The sequence below is a fragment of the Homalodisca vitripennis genome, chromosome 3 (genome assembly GCF_021130785.1).
Source record: "Homalodisca vitripennis isolate AUS2020 chromosome 3, UT_GWSS_2.1, whole genome shotgun sequence".
Classification (NCBI taxonomy): domain Eukaryota; kingdom Metazoa; phylum Arthropoda; class Insecta; order Hemiptera; family Cicadellidae; genus Homalodisca; species Homalodisca vitripennis.
In genome coordinates this window covers 124,417,771-124,442,473 of record NC_060209.1, presented here as the reverse complement: position 1 = coordinate 124,442,473, position 24,703 = coordinate 124,417,771, and the positions used below count along the sequence as shown (strand labels likewise).

Genomic DNA, 24,703 nt, shown 5'->3' with positions numbered 1-24,703 from the left:
ACGTTTTCATTGTTCATAAAACTTCGGCTTGAAAATGATGAATGCTTGAGCGTCATTGAAGCCTATCATTTAGTAGGCTGATACATTTTTTCCGCCAAGGAGATTTAAAATTTTCTTTTCAATATTATGTCTGCCTGTCTATCTGACCGCAGGACACCTCGAGAATAAAATGAGCTGTAGACTTGAAATTGTGCATACAAACTTAGCGAAGCCTCTTACGCGACACGTGATGTGGCGTACCCCTATCTTGTTATAAAAAGATATTGAATAATCTATGTGATGGAAAGGATTTATCAAACAAATTTCCTGTTTCTAGTATCAATTTTATTTGTAAAGGTATGGAATAAGGATGTTGTTTTTTTTTACACCAAGAAAGTACCGTCTCCCCTTAAACAGTTACTAATATACTTTAAAGAAACCCTCTATTAAAAAAAGCGCTTTTTAAAATACGATTTTGTTAGACTGATTTCAGTTAGATTGATTTACACATGACTGTTGATTACATGACATGTACGCTTATACTGTACACTACAATACATACATTGCAATACCCGTTATTTACTGGTATTACAAAAAGTTCGCAGGATCAAATATTCATATGTGATAGCGGAATGATGTATACATTATAGTACTGTGAGGTGGAGGTAGAAGTATTAAGAGTCACATTTACAATGTGCCCAAGTTTAATCACTTTCAGCAGGAACAGGAGTGTAGCAATGACTTAGAAGTATAAAGGTTCCATTGTCTCTCCTCTCCCCCTGAACACCCGAGATAGTCGCTGAAGGTGCCGTGTTCTTGGTCTTTCTGCACCCCTCCTAAGATTTGCTAATCCTGTTTAAGTGTATAAACGAGGACCGGAGCGCTCAAAGCAGGGCGAGGACGTTTCAGTAGCTTTTGAATTGCAATAAACGAAATTGATCAAGGGAGGTGCCTAACAGAATAAACAGGCGATAGCGCAATAGTTATTTCGGTACAAAATTCACGTGACAGTGATGAATGCTCTCACATAAAGTATCCCTAGACTTGCATGCAAAACTATAGTAAGGCTCTGACTAATCATGAGTCATTATCATTAAGATAAGGGTGCCCAGTAGGGTGCATTTATGAGAATAAAGAAATTCAAGAGTTAAGAAAAACCAATTACCAAAAAACTCCAAAATAGTTTGTAGAATCAGAGGCGTCTTCCTGTAAAAGTCTAACAACATTTCGCACTCCCCATTAGTTGCTTCTCTACTGAAGCGGTACCGATAGTTGTTACTTCATAAGGTGTTTTGCGAACATTACCAGCATTAAACTTTTTCAATAGCTCGTTGAAATGCTTGATTAAAAATCCCCTTCCTTATCATTTGATCCTGGTACTTTTTAATGTTTAGATGTCTCCCATATGTGTATTGGGATACTGTATAGAAACCTAAATGGTTTTACTTATGGCGGCAGTGTCTGTGTTATTATTCTAATCGTACGTTGTGACTAACTTTTAAGGGCCGCCAATTAAATGTTTTTTTAAACTTATACATTTTCCCCCGAGAGGTGTTAATGGTAACCTGCACGTGTACTAGTAAGCGCGTGTCACCACTCCACACACTCTCATCACACACGTCACTGGTTCGTAACTCACGATTCATCGGCTGACTTATTTAACTTTTCATTTTTTACTTTTGCATAAGAGTTTTCCAAAGCAAATGTCGTACGTTGGTTTTAACAAGGTTAAAAACCTATTAAGTTGTACTGCAAAACATCTTTTTGACAATATCTTTTTGAAATTTGATAAATTGTATATATACCTCCTTTGTCCTTAGTTTCCAAAGTTATCTTTTACAAACATTTCCTGAAAATTTCACTGAATATCCCTATGAGTTAGTTATCTTAGGTGTATACACAATCAAAACTAAAGATATTTATAGAATACGTCAATTTTAAAATTCACCTTTCTGCATCAGTAAAGGACATTTAAATATAATCAGAAAAAATAAAAATCTATTTGTTGGCCTAACTTTCTCAATCTGTAACAACACTTACGTAACAATAACACAATGTGTTGTTACACCAAAGATCATGTTTTACTGGGGTTGTGAGATCCAATAAACACACCTTCAATACCCGATATAACTTACCCGTTAATAACATTAAGCAAGTAATGACTTGAATGCAAGAAGGTAAATTTCGTTAACTAACTATATTCTAAGTACATTTAAATTTCTTATAAAAGTAAATGCATAATGCTCTGGATAAACAACGACTGTAAATGCAAGATTATCTTTTATACAATTAACTAATACTTCAATGTAAAGCTCCCTCAGCTTTACTTCAACCCCTTCAAATTAATAAATTTAAAATAATGTGTACCTTTGAATAAAACTCTAATAACATTTTGCACAGAACAGACGGTAGTGATACTCGTAAAGAATTATAACTAAAGAGCGATGTAAAACTGTTTTATTTAAATTTACTTATTTTATTTTTCAGGGAGATCTTACAACACACCCTCCCTTTACCACATGTCCTGGAGAAGCCCTCCAGATCCGTCCGGTATTAAAAGGAATGTTCCTGTAACTACAAAAGAATTATTTAAAAAAGTTTACTGTTTTTAGTAACACACTGCGAGTAACATCCCCAACCAGATTTACTGCAACACTCGGGGTCCAGGTGAAGATTACGATGTTGCAGTCGGCTGCTGCAGAAATCTGCACAATGTCCACCGGCCAGAATTCGGCCCGAGTAATCCAATAAGCAAAGAAAATCATTGTAGTATAGAAGGCAGGAACGAATTCTTAACAAAATCTGTCCTTTCCAAATAAACCTTTATTCTGGAACACATGACAGGCCCAGATGGTCATTGTTGCGAGAGGGGTGGGTGTCGTGGACTGGTGGGAGAGGGGGTGGGGGCCCAGGCGCAGGTCACGTGGTATCAAGCCAATACTAGCTCAGCTGGCATTCGTCGGCCGACCTGCGATCGGGACAGTAATCCTTGGGCTCTGCGCCGCTCTGCTGCCTCGCGCTCACATGATACTATCTGGCACTCTCTGGTGTCGGTTGTTAGCAACTCTATCCTCGTGTCGGACCTAAGCCATCAGTTCAGTGTTATCAGTGATTCGTGTGTTTGTTGTGATATGTTGTACACTCCATTGTGCATTTATGGAAAGTGATCGTACGGGCTATGTTATCTTTGGATTATGCTTCTTATGGTGAGTTCATGTATATTTACACGTTTTATGCTCGTAATAACCATAGCGATATAGTATTTGTACGAATTGAATAAAACATTACTTTTCCTTATAGGAAATAACTACCTAATCGGACTTAAGTTAAATTCTTATTTTTAATAATCACGAATTTGTTATCTAAACTTAGAATCCAACATTTACAACAAGAAAGAATAATATGAATATATTGTATTCCAATTTATAAATGTAGAATTCATGAATTAATCTGCTTCTAAACCAAAATATATTTTATGAATTAAAATATTTACTACCAATGAATGACAAGTAATTCATATAAATTAACTTAGTATTAACTAGTTCAATTAAAGAAATTATCATTTGAAACGGAACAATTTCTAATAATTTGTTGAAATTTGCAGCACTACTAATCACGGAATATTCGAATATCATCGTCAATGTCCTGAACGGGATAAATAAACTTATTGTGCATAACATTTTAATGTAGCCACTCTGAAATATTATAATCCATTGAAATGTCCAGTTAAGCCGCGTAACACAAGTTAGATAAACGATATGCAAATCAACACTTGTTATTTAATAAAACATCCTATTCCACAAGGGATTAAACGTTGTTACAAACCTATTATTTTTCCGATAATTAACACTGGTTTCATGGCAAGCTCGGTGCTGGAAAAACATAACCTGCACACTGCTCTGTTTTCAACGAGGTGGATCTTTCATCTGATCAGTTCACGGTGTTTTTATTATCGTTTTAATAATGGCAATGTAATATTAGTTGGACTGACGGGCATTTTAAAATCATATTAACTGGCTCTTAACTTAGACAAGAGTGTTGCGGAGGTGTATAAATCTCTAAACACAATCAGTGATGTTTTTATTTTATTCTTTTTGAAGAAATAATACAATTTTCCTGTTGGACGTTACTTTTTTTAATTACAACAAACATTTGTTAACAGAAGAATAATTCAGGTAATATCAACGTTCAAAATTGCTAACATCAAAAGATTGAAAAATACCGTGTATAAAATAGAACAATCATAAAACCATTATAAACATATTACCAAGTCCTGAGTTTTTTATAAAGCAAGGAAGAAAATACGTATGTTAAGTAGTAAAAGAACGTTTTGAAACCTTTACCTTCTACTTTTCAGTAATTATTATAACACAAGTTCAAAAGTAATTCTCCACAAAATGATAACATTAGTTTATTACAAATTTTTCATTTACATTTTTAGAGCGCATAACGCAAAATTCCTATTGCTCTATTCTAATCTAAATAGAACGGCTAACATCAGGAATTGTACAATGCTAGAACTTAACGTATTACACATTAACTGTGAATATTTATAAACCATGTTTGCTTATTCCTTGCTTCATAGTTAAGGTAGGCTATTTCCTTTTAGTCTGTGTGTTGTTCATTTATCTGATAATGCGATGCAGCCTTCACACGTCCTTGTTTTGATTTTTCATATTGAAGATGGAAAGTTTACACTGATGCTACCTGATTTCCAAATATGTACGATACATAAGATAATTTGAGCAATGAAGATAACGCTATAAATATCTACGATTGAATGAAAATTTTCTTTTAAGAATAAAGGGTGCATTCTGTGTTCATCAATATCTATTTCTATATCAAAACTAATCCGAAAACAGTAAGTTGATTTATTTTAAACCGTTTGTAACTACAAACAAGTACTTTTAGTTATGAAAGTCAAGTTTTTTTTTTTAGTAAGGACTCAATTTTCTAAGCTTAAATAACAATTAATTATTCAAAACCAGACCTATCCCACATACTTGAAAACTGTTACATATTTCACTGTTCGTAAGTGTATAAAACTCAGCCTACATAAGTTATTTGAATTGTGCGTATACATATGCAGTGTGTCAATCTATAATATTTGAACTTAAACATATGAGTGGAAAAAAAATGTACTTTTTGTAATCCGTAAAAGTGAATAAACTCAAATTGCTTATAGATGTTATAATAAAATTAGTCAAATCCACTTTAATTCTGTATAAATAAATAAATAAATGAATTGCTGATGTGCAATAAAGTGCAAACAGAAGAATTATCGTCACTTCTAATGGAAGTACAGTCTTGGAAATCCATAACTGGTGGTACCTAAGCGTATGCGGCAAGCTGGGAACTGAAAATTAAGTATAATATTGTGTAAACTGAATTCATAATGGTTTCAAAGTAATAGTTTGAATATTATTAGTTTTACGAATGTATGAAACTTGAAACCATGTTATTGTTTCACTTCAAGTCAACACCGTGCTAATGTCTGCAAAAACAACTGGTTAAACTGAGGTCCCAAAAGTGGATATTACTGTTAAACTTACTGTAAACTCATTATTCAGCTTATTCCAAATCGTTATAGTCTCGTGTTTTGATATGGTTACCTAGCGCACTCCGTTATTTTTTAACATTCATTTTATTATACCTATTACTGTGTATCACATTAATGCAAAATAAAATGTATTGATATATGAAACTTGTCATAGATTTCTAAATACTGAGACTTGTTTCTTTAGCAGCTTTTGGTCACGGTATTTAAGAGTTAAAGCTTATATAATTAAGAAAATCTTTTTATTCTTGAAAACTTTAATTTAAAATATGAAATACGCGTTTTTTAGAGTGATTTACATTATTTGTATAGTAAAAGATATGATTACCAACATGATACAGAAATTTTACTTTTAAACATACCTTTATTACCAATTAAAACTAGTTATACATACGTGCCGTTGCAGATAGTCTTTATCTTACTTTTGTAATTCAATTCCAATTTCTTTGTGGGAATTTCAAAGTTCAAGTATAAATAAAAAAATGGGCACGTTCATTAAGGAAATGTATTTATATTGGGGTTTATAAATGATATATTGGTATATTATGTGACAATATGATTTAATTGTGATTTAGACTTTAAAACTATTAATAATGTTTTATACTTAATATGAACATAAAATCATTGTGTTTTACTTAAAATAATCTTACATGCTAAATTAGATCTTTTAATCAAGCCAAAACTTTTATGTAGATACTGTGTGAAGAACAGTACCTTAATTAGCTTATTTTATTGGACATCAGGAATGAAGATAATCAGTTTGATTTGTTATCTTAATAAGACTATAAAATTGATCACGATTTGATCTACGTTTACATTAACTTTTCTCGGATCACTAGCTGTCTGTCCTCCTGCGATGTACCGTGTTTCTGAGACATTTATTTTGTGGCAAAATGTAAGCATTCACTGTATTTTCAACGTTCGACTCGTAGATATCGAGAAAACTGATCCGGGATATAAATATATTCGTTGGAATAACAATTACCTCCAAATTTTATAAAACCGTACGCACACAAAAATTTATCAATACGACGGATAAAATATATACCTCAACAGTAACATCTCCCGAATTGTGTTTGTGTATTAAAAATGTGATCCTACTCAAAGGCCTCACCGCACCGGTTTATTGAATGTAACACTAGGGCGAGTGTTCACGAATCATGTGTTTGTGTATTAAAAATGTGATCCTACTCAAAGGCCTCACCGCACCGGTTTATTGAATGTAACACTAGGGCGAGTGTTCACGAATCATGTGTTTGTGTGTTAAAAATGTGATCCTACTCAAAGGCCTCACCGCACCGGTTTATTGAATGTAACACTAGGGCGAGTGTTCACGAATCATGTGTTTGTGTGTGTTAAAAATGTGATCCTACTCAAAGGCCTTCACCGCACCGGTTTATTGAATGTAACACTAGGGCGAGTGTTCACGAATCATGTGTTTGTGTGTTAAAAATGTGATCCTACTCAAAGGCTTCACCGCACCGGTTTATTGAATGTAACACTAGGGCGAGTGTTCACGAATCATGTGTTTGTGTGTTAAAAATGTGATCCTACTCAAAGGCCTCACCGCACCGGTTTATTGAATGTAACACTAGGGCGAGTGTTCACGAATCATGTGTTTGTGTGTTAAAAATGTGATCCTACTCAAAGGCCTCACCGCACCGGTTTATTGAATGTAACACTAGGGCGAGTGTTCACGAATCATGTGTTTGTGTGTTGTTTTAAGCCCGGTGTTGATTTTATTAGTTGACACAATGCTACATCAAAGCCTGAGAAGATCCGTACACACGGCACGTTGTGGCTGGCTGACACAGTTTTTCATCTGACAAATTGTACGTTCCCACCGATGTAAAGCAGCTTCAAGCCGCAAGCTTCATTCCCATTCATTCTCCCATTTAGATATCAACTGTTCCATTCTGTGTGGCTTTCAGATCACTCCAAACCGCTGTACCGCTCTGCCACGACCGCTGTTGCTGCCGCAGTTGCCACGGTGCATCGCTGATTGAAAACTCTGCCAATATCTATCAATCTAGTTGTTGTAGGATTGTTCACCGACTCTGTTCTGGATTGTTTTATACCACTTTTAAGAAACAACAATAAAATGCGTTGCATTCTAACTACTTTATGAGTTTTAGCCTGTTCATACATTGTGTTATCTAAAAGTTTTTACAGGCAATTCTTTATGTGAAATAAAAACCTAAATTTATACGTTTTATAAGATTTTTCCAACATATTAGATTAAAAATTAAACTAGTGTTTGTTTGTTAGACTTAGAAATTAAATAATCTTTTAATATTACGGAACAATGACAATTATGTCGGTTACAACGTGGTACCTTACTTCAAATATGTAATACTTAAGGTAGTAGTTAGATAAGACAAATAATATACTCCAGTCAAAGGAATACAATAGATTTTAGAAAACGGGGAAACCGTTTTCTGTGATCTCTGGTTTCCCTATAAACAATCACATAAGCAATTTAAACATCCTTTTCACATAGGTGGCAGATTTAATATGAGGACCTCATCCGGAACTATACAACAGTTTTTAATCTTAATTAATAAACTGTGTTGCTTTTAAAACAGTTACTAAAATAACAATAATATTTTCGAGCATTAAAAACCCCACCGTTTTAATCTTACAAGATGTCGAAATACGTCGAACGGACAGAAATTGGCTCCAGAGTTCGAAACACGTTATTTTTTATCTGAGTTGCTTGGTTAGGCGTACTTATTCCTTCTTGAGATATAGAGTGGCCTTCTGCCTGAAAGATAAAACAATTTGGATCAATAAACTGTTTATATACAGCCAAGATGAAGATTTTTATAGGATAAATAAAAATGTTGCGCTAATGTAATAGCTGCCGTCATGAGACGATTTATTTAAAAGCTTTTTAACTTATTAGTTATGCGAAAATACTACTCTCACATCTAGTTAAGTTTGAATCTGTTAAATATTTGGAAACGACTGGTGGATTTAGGTTCTGGAGATCATGGTCATGACAGTGATCGGAATAGGAAGGTCTCTGTGAAAAAAGTGTGAAATAGTGTATTAAATGTGCTATACATAGGCCTCTGTAACTGAAAATTACTGGATGGAAATTGGAAATATACTAGTTTTCTTTAAAAGTATATAAATAATACGAACTTAACGTATGTTAAGTTTAAACAATTAATTATTTATACCGGACCGTGAAAATTCAAGGTGAAAATTCAAAATGTGTGGTTATATTTTAGCTAAATTTTAAAATTGTATGTAAAGTAGTACGTCAAATATACCAGGAAATGAACGCGGGACGTTTTTCAAAATCACAGTTTGATGAATCAGCGTGCGTAAAACTTCACTTCCAAAGGAGATCTTAGCTTTATCTCTTTAAACAGCTCAGTGAAATAAAACGCATCACATTTGAAGAGTTTTACGTAATACTTGGAGTCTGCATCGACTTGTAAATCGGTAGAAGTCTTCTTATCTTATCGCCATACATGGGTATCGAACACAAATTTGAACATTCTACCCCGGTTTGTAAATTGTCAAAGGTCTTCCCGTCTGCAAAGACATATACGGGTATCGAACACAAATTTGACAATTTTACCCAGCCTGAACTTTCCAACTTGGTAACGTCTTATTTCAATTTAAATAACGTCTTATTTGTCTTTAGTCTAAAAACCTGCGTTAATGTTGTATCCACTATTCAAAACAATGAACTATTGACATTTCATAGGAGTAGCGAAAATTCTCTTTTCTTATATTATCAACGTTTCTCGCCAATGGCGCAGTGTAGTGGGTACAGCGGTTATCTCGAGATAACAGAATCAAGCAACGTCGAGCGTGGCTGCTGCTTGGATGGGTGACGCTGAGCGATCCTGTAATTGCTAGCAGCTCGCCTGTCCGGCCATTGGTGGTGGTTCGGAAGTCACCTGTAAGCCATTGGTCCCCAGGATAAGTGCTAGGACTTCTTAGCTTAGGACATCCTTTACTTTTTCATGACGTCAATTAATGTTGCTAAAATACTACTGTGTGTGTGTCGCGTGGCCGCCATGGAAGTGCCTATGCCCGCTGAGGTAGGAAAATCAGTGAATCGCCATAACTGGCTATCCTTGGTGAAGACGCGTGTGTTCTAAAAATACACAACAAAAACTATGCTAGAGATATATACAAATAAACTTACCTACATGCATAGCTCAATATGTGACAGTTCAACTACTTCAGGAGTGCGTAAGCATTATATAGCTAAAATCTGGAGTCAGTATTCTTGTGCACTATTTGACTAGTTGGAAATTGTTTAAGAAACAATATTTTGACCTGGAAAGTGTCAATAATTACAAAGAATTTCACGTATTCGTGTTACAAGTTATAAACCAATACCGGGCGTTGACATGTAATGTAATTTATGAAATTTTGAAACGGTTGATAACATGTTTTATTCCTGAGGGCTCTTCAGTTACAAAGATATAAAAAGGATCAGGAAGTGGTGACAGATTATATATCAACATTTATTTCTAAACATAGAACACAACAGATACAAGAGGCCTGCAGTTATAATTAACACAAATAGAACTCTTGTTATATCTCGATCTATATCGTTTACAATTATCCACATATTGTTACACGATTTACAGTAGTAATAGAATGATATCTAGCTTTATTTAATTTTTATCTCGACAAATAGTAATAAAGTGTTACTTTTCCACGCCTACGTTAGTAAGTATTTTTCTGTTGTTTACATCACAACTAGGTTTAAGTATATTTTAACTGGTATAGTATATTTGAAAACGCGCATTGTCGTACAATAAAAATTGTATTTTAGATTATTTCTACTATTTTAAGAAGTAATTAAAAGTACTGTATAGATTATTACATTTGTAAATACCCACTAGCTCCGTTGAAACTGAAAGTACAGATATTTGAGCAAACTTTCAGTTAGCGTGAGATTTTACCTTGTATGTGAGTATCAGTCGGTGTGTGGATTTTTTAAAGCTCCGAGGCATACAGTTTTGTTGACGCAAATCAGCATGAAGAGTAATTTAGTCCAATACTACACCACGTGAACATGGCGCGTGTGTGTTTCATGAATATGTATTTTTAGCCTACGTAACAAGATTCAACTGTACAGAAAATAGTTTACCATGAGTTACTATTACAGTCAATATCACTTATTGAAATCAAAACGTGTTAAATTAAAAGCACCGGTTTGAAGTACATTTTGTCATCCTTTGCTATTTGAAGTTATTTTTTTTCATTCTGTTATTTATTTGTGTTCGAGTTTTTTTAATAAATAACGGCAGTAACTAAGTCCTAACTTTAGATAGTTCATTAAATAGTTCATCACCATAAATCTGCGGTCAAGGACTTGAATGCTATTAACAGTTCTCGTAACTTTTCGCTAAGAATATCTCTCTTGATTTTCGATATATGTATTAAAGCTCTGAATGTATTCTTCAATTTTATGATCAGAGACATCTTTTTGTTCGTTAAGACTGTACGAGTAAACCACCTGGAATCTCTAAACTCTCCGAATCTTGCACTTCCAATTCCTTGATCGTCCTTTGGTTTAAGGGCCTATTGAATTTTAATTTTGAATCTTTGCATATTCTGCTTCTAGATATTCATAGACTTTGGCGACTTGGTCTTAATCTCCTATCTTGTATCTAAATTTCTGTTCTGACCATGTACGGACTGCTTTGTGCGCTTTCGTGTTAGCAACGATTATTGCGTTTTACAACACACTAATAGCTTTTTTTGTCCATGCTCGGCATATTCAACATATTTGATTCTGTATTCTCTAGGCCTACGGGATAATTTCTTAGATATATTTGACAACGTGGTTATCCGTCGATTCCGTCTCATCCACCGTTCGTGAGTTTTAATAGGCGAGATCAATTATATCGGATCTCTGCTTACAGTTCATAAAATTGTCGAAATTTTTATTTGAGAGTGAAAGAGATTACATTTAATTTCAGTACCTTATGTGCATTCAACCACAAACAATCCAAGTTGTACTGTCAAGAGGTATTACAATAAATGTAATTGAATAGTAACTAATTCCCAATTTCTTTACCAAAGATTCTTGTATCATCAGTAGAGCAAAAATCGTAAAGATTATTTTTTTTATGTTCTAACATTCGCAATCTTATACAACATGGTAAGTATTATAATGACTTATTAAATTTTAAAATTTCGCTAGTTTGATTATGCATATCTATTTGGTTATTTAATATTAATAAATGGTTAATTTCATAGTATATTGTTAAACAAGGCTTTGTATCATTTAGTTGTTTAAAAGGCAGTTGGCATATCCAATATATTTAGTAAAATATATTTAAATATTTTTATAAATAATTTATGAATTCAAATTCAGTTTATCAAAATGAATAAAGATGAATAGAGCAATAGAGCACTATTGAGTTAAATATAATATTGTAAACATTTTCAACAAATCAGGAAACCGGTAAATTTTTCCTGATTTAACAAAATAACCGCTTTTACGAGTAAATTGGGTCGCGCACAACCATTTTATCCATTCGGTTTATCTATTCACATCCTAGATAATGCCAGAAGTTTTTAGTTCACTTATGTGTTTGCTACCCCCTCACCCTACTGGTTTAACTCGGTTTCGCAACACTAATCCTTATTTTGGAATAGCATTGCTTCAAGCGCTAATTTGTGTTAATAAGATCTACTATACCAGACAACTATATCATCCTGTATGTTGTCCTTAAGTGTATGTTATGTATTCTGATTTTGATTTTTTAGTAGTGTGCACGCATATCTCCAAAACATCGATAAACATAATATAAACACCTTAATGTGCAATATTACAACGAATATTGCTGTTGCGCCTTTTGCGTTTTACGATTGTCTGCCGACCAATTCTCCATCACCTCCACCCAAATTACCCAAAACATTTGTCCCGCGATGAATCTAATCAACAAAAATCGTGCAAAAGTCTGATTTAATACATGTATTTGGTAAATTATATGAAGTGTATTTGTCACTATAAACTTGTAACTCCTAAACGAAAAATGTTTTGCAAATGTGTGGAATAGCGTTCTCCAATGATAGATCATTTGTTAAAACCATTTAAGTGGAACTAGATATTTAATGTTGTAAGGAAAAATAAACTTACTGTCTTTAATACTGTCGTATCGGCGTATTTATTTATCGCAACACGATTGTCGTAATCGACATTATATTCTGCAGCAAGCAGGCCATGTTATTTCAGTTTCCTCTGATTAGAAATGTGTGAACAATAATATTGTCGTATATTACCATCATTGTGTTTGTATTACAGAGGAATTAATTCTTAGCCACATCTGTAAACACAATACATCAGAGAATATTTTCTCTGGTGCCGAGCGCTGGCGGGCGGTGTACCAGGTGCGCTGAGAAATCACTACCGTGCGATATATTAACTCTGGCTTGTCTTTTACGCCGACGAAACGTTCAGAGCTCGGTGCGGTACAACCATGATAACTCGACCCAACATGTCCTGACTACGGTAGACTGTTTGGCCCCATGCCGAGTCGGTGTGCGTGCGTGTCTGTCTGTTGCTGCCTGGACGTGGCCTCTACCTTGTTTTATGCTTCTATTTTCTGTCTTGGCACCACGTCTGAGCGCCCAAATGTCACAGACTTATCATAGACACATCCATGTTACTTTCTGACACCGCATCAGAGTCGCATCTGTTTGATATACACTTTAATATGCGCTTTCGAATGACGCTAGCTTTCAGAGTGTTCGGAAGTTTATGAGCTCCGTGAGAGCAGACAACTAAGGACATCGTGATGTTTTACGTTACGTGCTGACTTAAAATATCACGTTTTACTGGAGTTCACTACACAGCTCTTTCTAATTTGGAAGTTTACTATCAGTTGAATAGGTACCTAGACTCAATTTATTATTATCAATTTATTTGGCAAAACAAAGAAAGAATCCTTTTTATAATTGTGTGATAACCTTGCAGCAAGAACTTATAGAGTTCTTTAAGAACGTTACCGAACATTCAGTTACAAAGTCTGAATTTTAATTTACACAGAGTTTATTAAAATAGTACTAAAATCTCTTCACAGACAAAATAAAAATAAGTTTTGTAAATTTCACATTTTTGTAGTATTAAAACAGATCACATTCACTTGTGACATTCCTTTTGGCACGATCCATGACGTAGTAGGAGGGGGAGGGGCGGGAGTTGTATGTGCTGTCAGGCTGACGAGGAACAGACTACACAGCAGTCCACTGGCCTCTTGATACTGTTTGATTGAAAAAGTATCACTTCCGGTGGCGGGTCAGGCCGGGCCTGCTCTCTGCACCGTGATATCTCGCCAGCCCGAGGTTATCTCCCAGTCAAAGCTCTCTCTCTCGCTCTCCTCTCATCTCTTCTCTTCTGTCTTACTCGCTTCTCTTCTATTCTCGGATCCGTTTTAATTAATTCCTTAATTCCCCGCGCTGCTCACGGACTGAACGGGGACTGGTACTGTTAGTTCTCGTGTTGCACTATGTATAGTCCCTTTTAAATAAATGGTTTGTGTTAATTTAGGTTTGAACGTCTTATGTATTAAGTTAAATATAAATGAAGTTCGTTGAAGACCTACAAAGGTTTTAGGTTAGAGATTATGGATCGTCATTTAAATGAAAACCAAGACCATAAACTTTTCTATTCAATTTCTTTCCTCACACGCCCGCTGTTAATGAACGAAATCCGATTTATGTATGTGTGTATGCTCGATAAATACGAACGAGGTCACGTAGAGGTTTGAAATTTGGTGTGCAACCCTACCTAGACCTCAAATACCTCTACATCGATACTGAAAAATAGTAAAAATCGTTGCATTGTAAGTCTTAATTTATGTGTCTCAAAAAGTGACTCCGGTTGCATTGGTCTGATCGATAACTATGTTGCCAACTAGAAAAACACAGAATAAACAAATAATAAACCGTATATATTGCAACGGCCTACCTTATTACACTTTTGTGCGATTTAAACGTAAAACTAATTGAAAAGTTTTATGACATTGGATTATGTTTCATATTTCGCCTTTACTACCTTCGGTTATGTATTTAAAATTAATAGTCTACATTGTCCGAGGACTACCAAATGAATAAAGAAAGTTGTAAGGGAAAGTGGACGCTCTTTGTTACAGCAGCGTGGGTTCGACGAAAGTTGCACTTTTAATCAAAATTTCCGTTCGCCAGATGAAAAGATGGGCGGTTCTCCAATGATGGGTAATATCGTGGCCGCTCAAAGCGGATTGGGATCTTTATAATTTCACTAAGGGATTAGGCCTTGTGATCTATAATTAGGGTAGCATTTGCAGCCCGGGACCCTCCCCCCCTTAATCCGTAACAATATTTCCCTTCAGCGCAACATGGGCCCTTTGATTGCAAAAACTGCCACGTGTGACCCCGTTATTGTTTCCAGTCGAACTTCAAAAATCGGCCCGGCCCCGGGCATTGTTTGGACTTACAATGGGTTTTGTTTGGCTCGCTGAAAGACGTGATTGAGCCTTTCTGTGTTAGTTCTTTGGTGAACCGGCCACGGAGATCAACTTGTGTACTTTAGATTCGATTAAATGTAATAAATAACGTAAGTGAAGTTTTATTTCTTTTAATCCAATCGAGTAATTTCACTTTGTTGAATGTAACTTTCAAATTCTCTCGAGAATCATAGAATTGTATATAAAAAATTTATAACAGTGTTCATATAACGTACTGGAGGCAAGTGTTTTGTTTATGTAATACAGTTCATTTCTTTACTTGCTACAAAATAATTTGTTTTCTGATTTCACAAGAAAATGAATTTCCTAAAATTATAGTCATTTTGTATGTATGTATGTCCACAATTAAGATAACGTAGAGGATAGAATAAAACCTACTGATCTGTTTTCAAATTGGCCATATACGTCTTGTGAGCGGAATACGTTTTATTAAAAATAACGAACAAAATAAAAAGAAACTTAGTTTTAAACTCTATTTTTAGATACTGTAACCTATGATTTTGATGTTAGCGCATCACGGCGTCATTTAATTGAAGAACGTAAAGGAAGAAACGTAAAGTGACGTATTTTTCGTAAAGGAAGAGTTTCTAGAACCTTATATGTAGAATAGAAACCGGCCTAGATCAACAGATGCCTGAATCCTTTATATTATTTTACATTATTTACAAATATGTATAAGTAAAAAGGTTTTACGTATAACAAATCTTGTTTAAACATGATCGTTTAATTGTAAGTGCATAATATAATTGTCATATAATTAAAATATTTTTACCAGGAAAATAACTTAAATGTATAAAGTGTAATCATAGGTCAAAATTGATTTGAAACTATGGAAAAAATCCAGTAGGCTACGAGGTGTCCTTGAAATCTATCCTTAATCCTTGAAAACTATTAGTAAAACTACGAAAACAACTATTTAACATGTATTCGCTTACAAATAAATACCTTTGTATACACTCATACTTTATGGATAATTTTTATATTTATAAATATTTCACTTATTGTTTGTTTGCCTATATTTGCACTCTGGTTATACAAGTATTCGTGTTTGTTTACTCGAGCATATGTCCCGCTAAATCTCAGGAGGCCAAGTACACCTCTCGCAGCAGAGACACAACACTGTCTTGAAGGGGAGCAGAACAGCTCGATGTCACAATAACGTTAAGGTTTTGCCACCAGACTTCCCTTTCTCTCTCCGCAATATTTCTTTTTTGTCTGGGGAAAACTAAATCAGCATTTCGGCATGTCATTGCTAACTTCCACCGCAGGTTTGCTCGTGCTGAATTGTTCCAACTTCTACTTATTCTACTGAAGTAAGCAAACAAAATGGATAGGTGTTTATTTTAATGGCATTAATATTATTAATATCAGATTTTGTATAACATTGTAAAATCAAAAAAAGAATTCTCATTAATGAATTTGGCATTTGAGAGGTCTGGGTTTGAGCCCCAGGGAAAGAAATCATGTTTGTGGACCAATCTGCATTGAAATTACATCAGACTATTGCCCTTTTATACGTTTAATGTATATAAGGATACTAAGTTATTTAAACTATTTTACTTAATTCCAGTATGTTCTATGGATTTATTATGGAGGCTGAAAGAGTGAGGTACAATTTTTTTTTTATTTGAGAACGATTGTTTAAGATTCCTCTAAAGATTTGAAAGTTAAATAATTATGACACTAGTGAAATCAGAGACTAGTCTGTGTTCTTTGATTAAAGTATGTTATTGGCAATGGATAATTTGAAAGGATTTTGGACATTGGCTATCTTTATACGTTAGAAAATAGTATAGAACTTTTTTTGTAACATATAATGTAACATACTCTGTGTTGAAATATTTAGCTATCCAACGGTTTCGAGACTTTATAACACTACTAGTACTTACGCTTAACGTAATAACACTACTAGACTTATTAGTCAAATAACGTTTCGCGACTTTCGAGACTTAATAACACTATTAGTACTTATTAGTCAAATAACGGTTTCGAGACTTAATAACACTATTAGTACTTATTAGTCAAAAAACTGTTTCGAGACTTAATAACACTACTAGTACTTATTAGTCAAATAACGGTTTCGAGACTTAATAACATTACTAGTACTTATTAGTCAAATAACGGTTTCGAAACTTAATAACACTATTAGTACTTATTAGTCAAATAACGGTTTCGAGACTTAATAACACTACTAGTACTTATTAGTCAAATAACGGTTTCGAGACTTAATAACATTACTAGTACTTATTAGTCAAATTAGGAGTATAGATGAGAGATAGTTCCTCCTGAAGCTCGCACATTATGTCTTTGGCAACATACAATCTAAGATTCAGAATTCAGTAACCAATGTAACAACCAGGATGTCTTGAAATGAATCAAAGTAAATCAATTGTATTTTTCATTTCATCTTCTTCTACCAAACGATTATTATCATTGGCTGAGCCTACGCAAAGTCTATAACCCGACTGAAAAAATTTAATTTCTGCCATGTTTGTCTGTCTATCCGCATTATATCTCAAGAACGAACTTGGGCCTATGGACTTGAAATTATTATAAGGACCATCGTGTTCGAAGATGGATCATGTCTCTCTATGGTATTCAGCTAAGCGTTAGTAAACATATTAACATTGGTCTTATAGGTGACTATGATAGCAAAGAGAACATCGAAAACTGAATACAATCATATGACGTTTTAACATGTGACGTAGTAACACATGTAACTATATGGTTGAAATTGTGTATACAATCCTAGCAAAACCTGTTACGCGACACGTAGTGTGGCATACAATAACTACGTTTTTAATATACAGTGTGTTGAGCTAATAACAACTTAAAGAGTTCACTATAACTTATGCATCTCCATCAATTCATACTGAGTGAGTTCTTAGGACGGAAAGTCCCAATTAATCCCAAACTACTCGTAGAACAGAACTCAGAAGGACCGCACAATTAATGGTAAACTAAGGACCATTCTCGAGTGACTTCTAACACGGAGGGTCCTCACTGACATCAGAGATCGAACAAATTGTCAGGGTGGGTGTGATGTGATGTAGTTTGAACACGAACACGCCCGTCGTATTCTTGTCCTCGCCGGCAGGGGGCTCATAATTGGCGACCGGCTTCGTACTCTTCGTCTTCACTATTGTTGAACCAGCTGCCCTTGCCCTTGCCCTCTACAGGGCTCAGGAATGCCCGCCCCGCTGGGTCCGCACTACTGTTGCATTCATCCAGGATGTTTGCTTTGTGCCCTATTTGTAGCGGGATCTCAGCGCGGCGCGGCCCCCTTTGTGGAGATTTGAATCATTGCCGTTTGATAGAAGTCGGATCAGCCTCTCGTTTCTTGTGATTTTGCTCAAGGTAGGCAAGCCAGTTGGGTGATATATTTAATGTGCGGAAACAGTAACATGGAGATTAATCGACCAGTCAATCGTTACATGACACATGTTTAGATAATCGGGTTATGGGCTTACAGCCTTGCACCTGCTTTAGAAAAAAAAACACATATAGTATAGTACATGCTACGGTATTATAATTTAGTCAACAAAATTGTCCATTGAATTTAAGTTCGTAATAAAAGTAAGATTATTATTTTCGCCTTATTATAAATGCATGATCTGAAGAGATGTAGGCTATATTAATACTACCAGTAGCTATAAATCATCTAATATGAAAATAACCTTTATTAAGTTAATATACATTTGCTATAGATTCTCTATTAATAAATTATTAACCAAACCGGAAGTTGATGAAATATGATACAATGGAATCATAAATATTCTCTAAATTTTATTGCTGAAAACTATATCAACAACAATCAGTTGTTTTACATAATAATTGTATTAACGACATTAGGAGTGAGACTGTTTAAAATTCTAATAAACGTGTAATATTTGCTTGAAACGCAGTAATAATTTGCTCTTTGATCTATGAATTCAGGCATAATGTACTCATATGTTCTATCTATATACAGAAGAAATATACTTTTTCTGTATGTGTGTGTGTGTGTGTGTGTGTGTGTGTGTGTGTGTGTGTGTGTGTGTGTGTGTGTGTTTATTCCATTCATGTGATGCTGTCTTCTTAATTTGTTCTCCTTCTCCGGGATTTAAATTTGAAAAATACATATCTGATTTTATTTTTAACAGGATAAAATTTGTTTTATATATTATATATATATATATATATATATATATATATATATATATATATATATATATATATATATATATATATATATAAAACTATAAATCTAGTTGACTTTGTAGACTTGAGTCATGTAAAGCTTTGCATGAGCTATACATAGATTATAGAGTACAATGTGGTTAGATTAACAATACCGCTCTGTTTATCAATGGACTTCATTGTTTAGGTTTGCTACTTAACTACATTCTTAATAAACTTATTCAAGCAAATAAAATCCTCGCTTATGTAGGTCGCCCTGCTTAGTTTCTCATTACAGCTTAACTTTTAATGCAACAATTGAATATAAAGTTTGATACAGATGGTTTTACCATTAAAATGACTTTACCGCATATAACGTTGCATTTAAAGTTGTACAATATTTTTATTCAAGAACTCATATAATATTTCAATATACTTTTTCACATTGTCATTGTTTAATGTATTAATCATTTCTAAAAGACCCACTAATTCCATATTATACACGTTTAAGACAATGTTTTGTGGAATAGCATATTTATTGTGTCAAATACATAATACATACATTACTAGTGTAATGCATGGTTGAAAAGTATGCTTATAAATTAGTTCAAAATATATAAACATACAAGCATAACTGCAAATGTCCAAGGATATAAGCATACAAACATTATTGTCAAGTACGTACGTATATTATCAATGAAATATTCTTAAATGTGGAAGTAAGTGATAATTCTCTATTCTAGATAATGTCCGTTGATACTTAAGAACACGAAGGTATAGAGTCAAATAACTTTTTCCCATATGGCTTACTACAAGATCGAAGATACAGATGTCAGAGCTATATTAATAATAAACATGAAAACTAAGTAATTCGAATGGGTTACGAACATTTTTGTTTGCATCACTAACCATCCTGTTCTGATCTAAAAAGCCATTAAGATGTCAAAATAAAAAAATTGAAAAAAGAGAAAAAAGAAACATTTCTTCCCGGGCCACCATGTCCACGAACCGCTACGCTTTTTTTTCGAAGGAAAATCTGAGGAAACTTGCAAGCGTAGAACGAGAGTTACGTTTTACAACTGATTTTGACTGGTTCAAGAATATCCAACAATCGGTCTCTCTCCACTTCTCCAGCGGTTGTTTTGTAACACTGTTGGTGACTGGTTCTAGAGTAGCCTATCCGAGGTTGGCTGGCAGTCTATTAATAGCAAGATTATCAGTAAGTCTCACTCCACTGCTCGGGCGTTTGACTGTTCCTTTATAACACTGTTGTTGGCTGATTCTTAAGTAGCCTATCCGAGGTTGGCTGGCGGTCTATTAATAGCGAGATTATCATTAATCTGTCTCACTTCACTGCTCGGGCGTTTGACTCTTCCTTTATAACACTGTTGGTAGCTGCTTCTAGATAAGCCTATCCGAGGTTGGCTGGCGGTCTATTAATAGCAAGATTATCAGTAATCTGTCTCACTCCACTGCTCGAACGTTTGACTGTTCCTGTTGTTGGCTGGTTTAGAGTAGCCTACCCGAAGTTGGCTGGTGGCCTATTAATAACAAAATTATCAGTAATAGGTCTCTCCACTCCACGGGCGGTTGACTCTTGCTTTATAACACACTGTTGGAATGCCCGCTCCAAAGCCCATCTCCCGACATCAATACGCTTGTGTGCCTCACCGCTCGGCTTCTCTTTGTTTATTTCGATTGCACGTTAAATAATTCTGTAGCACGTAACCCGATAGCCCAAGCCGAAGCCGGTCCCCACGTCCCTACCCTGTTCGGGTTGACCGGCAGCGGTAAATTAGCGCTGTCATACTTCTCGCCACGAAAACCTGGGGTTTCACTCATCCTTGATTATGTTTATCTTTTCACTTAGTAAAACATCCAGAAAATACAAAAAAGTATAATTGAAAAGTTTATTTACACCCTGATAAGATAATCGTGGTGTTCATCGGATTAAGAACGAGGCGAGGAGACACGATTTTCGGAAACAAAATACAAAAATGGCGTTTTAAGCAATAAAATTTTCTAGTAACTATATTTTTATGTCGTAGTTTGTTTTTAAATATCGTCTAAGCATTAAATGAACTTTCGTTTATCATTCAACCAATCAAGTTTACTGCCTGAAGTAAACTGGTTTCTTGCAAATGCCTAGTAACTTGTATTGCAATTACATTAAATGCATAACATTACGGTATTATCAAAGTCAATGTACATTTATTTTGATTTTAATAACTACATCCGGCTTACTTTAAAATATTTATTACTGTACTACATTTCATTGACATTAAATTTAATTTTAAACATTGAAATAGCAAATTCTACTCACAGTAATTATTTTCCCAAAGCTCAATAAGTCGCTCAAACCACATAGCATCTCATATGGGTCTAAATAAACAAGGGGAAATTACCGTACAATAGGTATTCGCGGGTTTTATAAATTTGTCAAGTTACGGATATTTTTAACTATATCGTTAACTTTTTATATTTACCCCTCATATGTACGAAGTTTGCATTTTTGCAGACAGAATGTGGTAGGTTGACTGGCTGAGACATTATCTCCTTCTTTTTAGAAGATTGTACTGAAAAACGAAATGCTATTTGTTAATTGTTTAACAACCTCTGAAGTAAATTACGCCTTGGCATTTGCGCTGAACCAGCAGACCGGGATGTCGGCACTCGACAGTCCGGGCTCGCGCGGATCACAAAAAGCCGCCTGTGTTTTGCGACGCCTCGCCCGGAACCTAGTCTCCCAGCGCGGTGTTGGTTACCAAAGAGAATGCTAAAGTAACACTAAGCGCGGGCACACACAATGATATTTCCTTCCCAATTCCCTATTCACACGTAGAATGCTGTTTTGTTTAGCCATAAATAATGGCCCAACTTCACATGGCTTATGTCCCTCTATTGCAGTATCCGCACTGAAGGGTAACCTACAACCATCGTTGGGGGAATTTTCTCCTACTGTTTGTATATCACGTATCAATCCAATTAGTGCAACAAAACAGAGAGTGTGATCACAATACATAGAATGACAATCTTTCCAAGGAATAAAAAATAGTTCGTTTGGTTCTAATCTCAATTGAGGTAGATCTCATGATCTCAATCATCGGAAGAGTTTCCTTGGTTTTTATTTATTTGTACTTACACCAATATTTTAATTTTCAATTCTGTGTTTAATTATGTGAAATTTTGTTAAAATTTGTTTCATGTTTAATTACCACGCGGGAGGTCTCGTGAATGTAATTTACTCGACCTAATTTTTATTATTTTTTTTTTATATTTTGTAAGAAAATCTGATCTAAACAATTAATGTGATTAGTTTGAATGACTGTGCCTCAGAATATACTACTTTAAATTATATACAAATAAACCATGTAATAAAAAAATACATTACAAGTGCTGTACAATATGCCGTAAAATTACGACTACTCGGGAGGCCGCTCGTGAGCAAATTACCGCATATGATTTTTAAAGCATGTAAGTAGAAATTTTTTTGTACTTAATTACTTAGAAAGTATGTCTAATAACAGAATAACATGCAAAATGGAACTTGAATGTATTAAAAGCAAGTCATTGTATTCATAAATTTAAATATTTGAATAGGGAATATTGCCGAATTAGGGGTAGGAGACAACAAATTTAAATTATTTTGAAAACGACTAACAGATATCAAGATGTTTTGAAGAAACATAAGAGCGGTGATAAAACGAACTTCCAAGCTGCTGATATTGTTAATCATAATAATATTACAGAATTTCGAAAATTGCTGCGTACTGCTGCGGGTGTGACCTCTCGCGTGTTAAAAATGGGTATTGGAAAAATTTCCCCGTATATAACTGACTGCATACCTCTAAATTATATTTCTGAAAGTTTATTAATAATGTAGCTGACCCACTCTATGTGCTCACACTATCTCATTCGTAATCAGAGTAATTTTGACTCTTCTTAAGTTTCAAACACGCAAAGAAGGGCTGTCCAATAAAGGGCTTCCCCGAATAACCGTCGTCCATGGAGACAAGACGAGGGGGATGAACTGATTTCAAGAAGGATCTCCTGCTCCGGGGTGACTTGAAGGGGAATGAGAGGGGGCAGGGTCTGCAAAAACCGAGGGCAAAAACCTACGATTGGCGTGTTCATCATCGCTGGGGCTGTCTCCCTCGTGACCTTTTGAAATACGGACTCCTTGACATCCATCGTATTTCATTGTCCTTAGCTTTTATTCTAAACCATTTACACATATGCTTAGTTATGTATGTGTATTGTATATTACCAATTTTACTCGCACTACCAATAAGGAATGGTGCCAATTAAGTGTTGAATACGGTTAAAATCAGTTCGTTAAATATAAGATTAACGATTAGCAACACGGTAACCTAAATGAGCTTAAAGATTGAAAATTATGTTTTATACTCCAGATTTTCCTTATCACTTTTACCTAGTCCGACGTGTAATTTTAGTTGGAATAGATTTAAATTTATAAATTTATTATACTTATTATCCATATTAGGATTTTATTTATCTTTTACATTTCGTTGAAATTTTAACTAAATTTATTTATTTATGCATTTATTGCACAACAAGTAATTTTAAAATAAGTTAGGAAGTTCTAGGGATTTTAATTTATTATAAAACGCTTAAATGTTATTTTATTCTGAGACAGTGACCCCCTTCTCCTGTATTTACATGCATGTTATGAAAACTATTTAATGAAGTAAATAAAGTATTGTGTCAAAGACTATTTTACAACACACTACCGGCTCTATATGTGTAAAACATTGTACGAAATGTCCCATTATATTCCCCAGTTAGGCGTACCATGATGTGTTTGTTAAAAATGAAAAACGCGACGAAATGTCACATTTTGCAATGATCCGCGATGAATAAAAACGACGTAGTAAAGAAATATGTGCCATTCATTCCCTGCTGAACCATTCATTTTGCCACCATACATTGCTGTGGGCATGACTGCATTGGACGCCTATAACCGCAGCCACGCATAATGAGTAACATTTTACTCATAACATTTGGTTTTAATTAACAATTTCCAACCAAATCTGTGAATCCTTAGATGTATACTTCTACTTATTGTGTTTGTTGGAATAGTGTATTTTATTGAGTTGTCGGTGGGGTTTACTGCTTATTGTCTATATATTATGGCTTTATTTATTCGAATTTTAGATATTGGGTGGTCTTTTGGGGTAATTCTTCTGGCTCTTAAAAATTAATTAACAGTCTGCACCCTAATCATTAGCAAATATGGTTTTAGATATTCTTGCAAAATCTCAATGTACTCACTCCTTCATGTATTTACATTTTGGAAACAATATGACTTAGCAGGAGTAGTCAGAATGGCTTTTGGTGGACTGGGACATGGGTACTCTCAACCTAAATGAACGAAGACCGTTCTACTCTGCATTGATATTAATAAAACCATTCGCGGAAACAAATGAAAGAAGAACAAAACTATAATAGTTATAAAAAAATTAAAGGACCATCTTCTACAACATACATACTACTT

At 34.5% G+C, this 24,703-nt stretch overlaps 1 protein-coding gene across 6 annotated transcripts in view; it reads left to right on the top strand.

The window, feature by feature from the left end:
• The first annotated feature begins 2,944 nt into the window (after nt 1-2,944).
• Nucleotides 2,945-24,703, top strand: part of LOC124357493 (teneurin-m) — a 374,495-nt gene continuing 352,736 nt past the window's right edge. For all 6 annotated transcript variants that reach the window (XM_046809345.1, XM_046809341.1, XM_046809344.1 and 3 more), the window contains exon 1: nt 2,945-3,185. In XM_046809345.1, coding sequence (XP_046665301.1) covers nt 3,158-3,185 — 28 coding nt within the window. In that variant the 5' untranslated portion in view covers nt 2,945-3,157. The remainder of the gene's footprint in view (nt 3,186-24,703) is intronic.